Genomic DNA, 6,051 nt, shown 5'->3' with positions numbered 1-6,051 from the left:
TATGGATTTTCCTGTATGTCTATTTGGGTACCGGCATGTTTAAACGATGTGAACAGGATTACTTTTACTTTTGTTTGAGACAAAGATTACAACGCCACACATATTTAATTACATCTGTAATTTAAAAACCTTCTGTAGGAAACATTTATCACCATTTGGCTTCTGAGAGAGGAAAAGAGGCTTGTGTGGCTGGTGTAGAGGACGGCTCTAATGTGACTCATCGGCTTTCGGTTTAGTCTGTCTGCAGGAGGCGCTGATGGTGAAGGTGATGTTTTTAACTCATTCACTGCCAGACATGTGCAAAAATGTGTCCACTCCAGTGCCAGGGTTTTTGTCATTGTCACTTGAATTCCAGGACTACATAAACATTCAATACAGCGTTAGAAACCTAAGACTCTTCTTTCATCAGAAAAAAAATAGTTCATTTCTAAATTATATGGGTCTGGAGTTATATGAGCTTGAAATGAGGGCAGCTGTCCAAAATACAATGCAATACATATATATACTTTAACAACAGCTGAAGCTGGAATAAAGTGGTAACATGGACAAAAAAGGGAAATGCTGGGCCTTGTGGAATAGAATGAACCTTTCCAGAGCATGAAAAAACAAAATCTGAAAAATTCGGGAATGGCGCTCTATGTCATATTTCCAATTGCCGAATACATTTGTGAATGGCAGTGAATGAGTTCAATTGGAGAAAAAAACCAGGTGATGTGTACTGCTGTGACATCCAAAGAGTTTCCTTTTTAATCAGACAGTGTTTTTCTATTTTTATTCTTTTGGTGAAGAAAAAAAACATCTACCGTCGCTGACAATTTTGGTTGTCACTTCTGCCTTCATCTGAACTGAAAAACAGCTGATCAGCTCGGAAAATCTCCAAAAGAAGGTTCTGTGATCCGGTTAACATTGCAAATAAGCCCAAACGTCGCCTTTGAAGCAATGTGTCCCTGTTGATGGTGCCATCTCCAGGGGTGCGTTGCTTCAGCAGCAGCAAGGGGTTGTAGCATAGTTTAACTAATTGCAAAAGGTTATTGCAAACACAACACAAACATCAAAGAGACAGGGATTACACATCAGAGCTGACTGCATTTATGGCACTTGTTCCCAGTGCTCGTTAAACTCAAATGAAGATGTTAAATTTCGCTCACATTCGTTCCGAACAGCCCTTCGCTGCTACAGGGCGGACTTGGCAGATTCATTAGTCCACTGTGACATGTTGGGTAATTTAATTGGTCAAATGTGATGAGACTATGGGTGATGTTGGCATGGAGCTTGTCAGTAAAAATGAATAACCTGGGTCACAATAAAAGCAGCAAGAGTCAAAGAGTGGGGGAAAAAGTAATGGCTTGTAGTAGGGAAAATATGATAATATATGCCAGTGGTGACCAAACCTTGGCCCGGGGGACCATTTGTGGCCGCTGTGCATTTTCTTCAGTTTTAATTGTGGAGCTATACGCAGTGCAGGGTCCTTGTTCAAGTGGGATACGGGGCTGCAGACCACCCGGACATGGCTACAAGTATCTATGACCAAGACCAAATTAAGTCTCAAGTCCTTTTATTCAAAGTCTAAATCAGTGGTTCTTAATCTTGTTGGGGGCACTGAACCCCACCATTTTTAAATGCTCAATCACCAAACCCTTCTTTCAATAACTGTGACCAATAACTGCAGACTAGACTGAGGGCTGGACCTCTGTGGGGGAGGATCCACCGAACCCTGAGGGTTTGATCCAACCCAGTTTAAGAACCACTGGTCTGAATGAAGTTTCAAATCCCTGACCACGAGTCCAAGTTAAGTCTAAGTCCTTGACCTTGAGTCCAAGTTAAGGCCTTTAACAAACGTCTCCACTACAACAGCCTGTTGCTACAACCTGTTGCCATGCTGGTAATGATTTTTAATGTGTTGTCGTCGTATTTGTCTACCCCACGTTATTAACATTGAATGTTGCTTGGAGGCATGGGAAATTTGAGGGACCCGTTGTCAAAGAAATTAAATTGTTATTAGTCCAACAATGCGTTACGTAGGTGACTGATCGATCACTTTCATTGAACAAGGGCCAATTTCAGCAAGAAATTGATATGGACTTTAACCGTGTTCTATGGTTATGGATTCTTCGAATATTCATTCTTTCAGGCATCTGGGAACATTTCCAAGTGAAATCAATTTATAATACATCTCATTGTCATTGCATGGTTCATTCTTTTTGGAAGGGATATACTGTAGAACATCAATATTTTAATTGGATTTAGTCCTGGGTTCTCAGTGTGCCATTTGAAGACTGACATTTTTTTCAATGTCACAAAGTGGATCGAATGTTTATGTCTACTTTTTCACCAATTTTTACAAATGAACCCATTAGTGCTGACTACATTTTTAATTAAAAATAAATTAACACTCCACATATTTACAAGAATATTGAGAAAATCGCTTAGAGTCATTCCAATGTTTGTCTTTAAGTGAGCTCATCAGAAGCGTCATCAAATTCTGTGATGGACAACATATACTGCACAGGAACGACTAGTATCACACTACTTACGCATAATGTGAAGTGGCTTCCTTCTACCATTGTATGAAGTTTTGCTGTTCACCGAATTTGATTTGAAAGCAAATACACTAATCTACGCAACCAATTCTTGCCTTTCAGTTTATCACCCACATACCAGAGCCCCACACTCCTAAGTCCATGCAGCCCCTGCAGCCCTTGCAGCCCCTTGCAAACTCTTCATCCTTGGAGGTAAGATGACCAGGTCACTTATGGCCGTTTGTGAGAATGAACTTGGATTCATGACAGGCTGCTTGTACGTGAAGTAGCTTTGTCGAAATGGGTCTTCGCTTCCAGTGATTTGGCAAAAAGTTATTTCTTTCTTGACCTCCACCACAAGAAGCAGCTTGTCAACGTACAAGTTGTTTTTGTTCACCCTCAACCAATTGAGAATCTTTTATCATGAACTCAGAAACACCTAGAATTAATTCCTTCCCATTAGAGTGAATCTTTAATTCTGCCTAATGATTTACAGTATTTGCGAATTACAGTAGCATTTTTATCAGAAAGCAGGAGCACACGAGTAGTAGTGCAGGAATGCGAAATTCAATTTGAAAAAGCATGTTTTATTTCAATACAATGGTACATGTGTAGAACACCTGCAGTTGTTGTGAAAGCGCTGTGCAAATAAAGATGTATTCTATTTGGTATATGTTGTCATAAATAGGCAGACAATAAATGTTATCTTTACACTTCCAAAATTCTAACATTATTTTTTTTTAATAAAACAGCAAAACCCTTCACTAAATCGCAATGGTGGTTTGAGGTTCAATTTGGATGGTGCTTACAACAGACTTCTTCGATCATTACAACATAGGCCTAGTCATGCGAATGAGGTGATACCAGAGCGAATGGGGCAATCAGCGCCAGTCATATAACATAATCAGACCAAACCAAAGAAGTAATCAGATTAGCTTCAGGGAGTTGTTCACTGCTCCCCCCAACCTTAGAGCAGGGACCCATCAAAGCATAGGTCTGGCACCGCCACCTCTGTCCATTAGGGATATATATATAGGGCCTAAGATACCAGCATAATTTATAGTTCGCTGACGAAGCTCTTCGGATGAGGAGTGAAACGTCCGACACCTTCAAAGAAGTACAAATGGCGGCTGAAGAAACCTTTTCATCAATAACATGAATTTTGTGCACTTCATATTTGGTATCCCGAGAGGGGACTAATAAATACATATGCAAGTGAAAAACATTGTTTTTGACAATCAGGTAAAATGATATGATGGATTTATAATACATGCACAGTAGATGACTACATCACTATGTACACTTGTACAGTATTATGAAGACAAATCTTCTTGACCCTCTTCCCTCCACTGTGCAGGAAATAAGGATGCTGGACTGTTGTTCGTTTATTTAGCCTAATTTTTAGCAGCATTCTGTTAGTTAGTACAGGGTTAGGCATCATTACCGTGCTGATGCCACTGTCTGCATGTGCGCCATAAAATAAGAGTGCAACTTTTAAATTAAAAGCACAGCATTTTTAAGGTTTAAACAGTTACTATGGTCGGCCGGATCCAACCCCTGTGCCATACTTTGCGTAGCCCTACTTGAGTGTCATGTTAGTTTGCTGTGATTGCAAGCTCGAAAAACTAAAAGAGCGTAACTAAATGAAATGGGTTTTTTTCATCTGAAGAAAGCTGTTTATACGTACAGTATCACACCTAATAATGTGCTTGTCTTTAGATTTTAAGCGGCCCATGTTTTACCAGTTAAGATCCACCAGTTATTAGTTGTCTAAGTCTGTGGGTTGCTTGGCAACGACAATAGGTGCTCTGGAGGAAGGCAACACTGCAAACAACAGACGTTTGCATTCAGCATGTTTCTGGATGGCTATCACACTCCACTATTTTCTTGTGGGGCATTTCAGAATCAGAATCATCTTTATTGCCAAGTATGTAGAACACACAAGGAATTTGTTTCCGGTAGAACACGCTGCACTAGTATCGTTGTCAAAAAAACTGCTAAGTGGCACTATAAATATGAATGTAGGAAATCCCTTTGTAAGATACATTTTCTATCACATTTCATAAACCAATAGCATAGTGTTTTCATGTTTTACACATCTGTTCACTTAATTGAGAGGTACCGGTTTTGATTCCTGTGTCAGTCCCTCCTGCATAGAATTTTCATCACGTTGTACAAAACATTTGAAGGCAGATTAGCTTACTGTCGCTGTAATAGATAAACTCCATATTAATTCATGCTTGAGTCTTGGATTACCTTTATATTGTCAAAAGGGTAACCTGCAAGAACAAAACATGTACCTGTATAATTGTTAATATAGATTTTTGTATTTATTTTTTCTTTGTTAAAAATATGGGGAGAAGATCTTGAAAAAAACAATTGTATCTTAAACCACAGCTGCAATTTGGTGGGGGTCACAATGAGATTATTTTTTCAAAATTACACATTTTGTACGGTGGTGGGAGTGCGGGGTTTTCTATCACCCAAGATATCCTTACCTGCCATATTAAATACATTTTAGATTGCCATTCCTTTGAAACATGGTCTTGAACTATCAACGGTGCATTCACACTTGTAAACTACGTGCCGTGTCGTTACCTGCAACAACATACTCAACATTTAACGTCAAACTCATTTATTTTGGTGTCGAAACAAAGTAGGTTTGGTGGGAAACAAAGTAACCGAGCAGCACTTGAACGCAGCATTAGACTTGAGGTTTCTCACCCAGACAATACACACTATCAGCAGCGTGTTAGCGACTCGCTGCTCGGTCGTCTGCGTTGTCCAGCAAATACACCGTCATGGGCTTGATGTTTCGGGCACAATACAGCAGTTCGACAGCGAACCAGAACATGTAAGGAGCGTCGAAACCGCTTTGAATCGTACGGCACGCGGCAGACGTAATCGGCGTTGAAGACAAAAGGAGTTTGCGAAAGAGAAAGACGATGGTGGAGAGACCAGAAGAGGACAAGCAGTCCAGTGCAATGAAATTCGCAACAAACTTTTAAGGTTATGAAAGAGAATCGTTTAGCATGTCGGACCCAAGTCAACCGAGTCAGAACAAGTCCCATTTTGTTCCCGAAGCCTTGCTGAAGCGCTCAAAAAGGTTAGTTCAAATGAATTGGAAATTTACTGTCCTCGTTAAACTCAACACATAATACTTATTCACTTTTGGGTCGTTGGATATGATTTGGATTGTTTTTGAGTGTCGTGATGATTTGTGGTCCACACAGGAAACATGCAAATTGTTTGATTTTGTTATCACTCCCCTGCTTCGTTACGAAATAATTGTTAAGCTAAATGCTACAACGAGAGTCCCGCATTTTGGGAAGGAGAGTAGGAGCTTTTTGTCTGGGATGAAGCTGTTGAACAGGAGTACGTGTACTGTATCGTCATTTGACCATATACTGTAGTATCAGTATTACACTGTAATATCCCTTTTGTTTAATGAGGTTTCACTGCTTCTTAGAGCAGCCCAACAACACATCCCTCTAATTCAGGCCAACTACTGTACTAGGATGGATGCCCCGTG

General features: G+C 40.0%; 1 protein-coding gene across 3 annotated transcripts in view; it reads left to right on the top strand.

Annotated features, from left to right (window-relative positions):
* Positions 1–6,051, top strand: part of LOC148895855 (microtubule-associated serine/threonine-protein kinase 3-like) — a 41,321-nt gene that overhangs the window by 2,346 nt on the left and 32,924 nt on the right. For 2 of the 3 annotated variants that reach the window (XM_088999982.1, XM_088999984.1), the window contains exon 2: positions 2,643–2,732. In XM_088999982.1, coding sequence (XP_088856108.1) covers positions 2,643–2,732 — 90 coding nt within the window. Of the gene's footprint in view, positions 1–2,642; positions 2,733–5,239; positions 5,626–6,051 lie in introns of those variants that run through there. The other variant, XM_088999985.1, reaches the window with a different exon arrangement.

This window comes from Hippocampus bargibanti, linkage group LG07 (assembly GCF_051943395.1).
Source record: "Hippocampus bargibanti isolate YZ-2025 linkage group LG07, ASM5194339v1, whole genome shotgun sequence".
NCBI classification, from domain to species: Eukaryota; Metazoa; Chordata; class Actinopteri; order Syngnathiformes; family Syngnathidae; genus Hippocampus; species Hippocampus bargibanti.
Note: the sequence above shows the minus strand (reverse complement) of the source record. Positions and strands in the feature narration are given on the sequence as shown.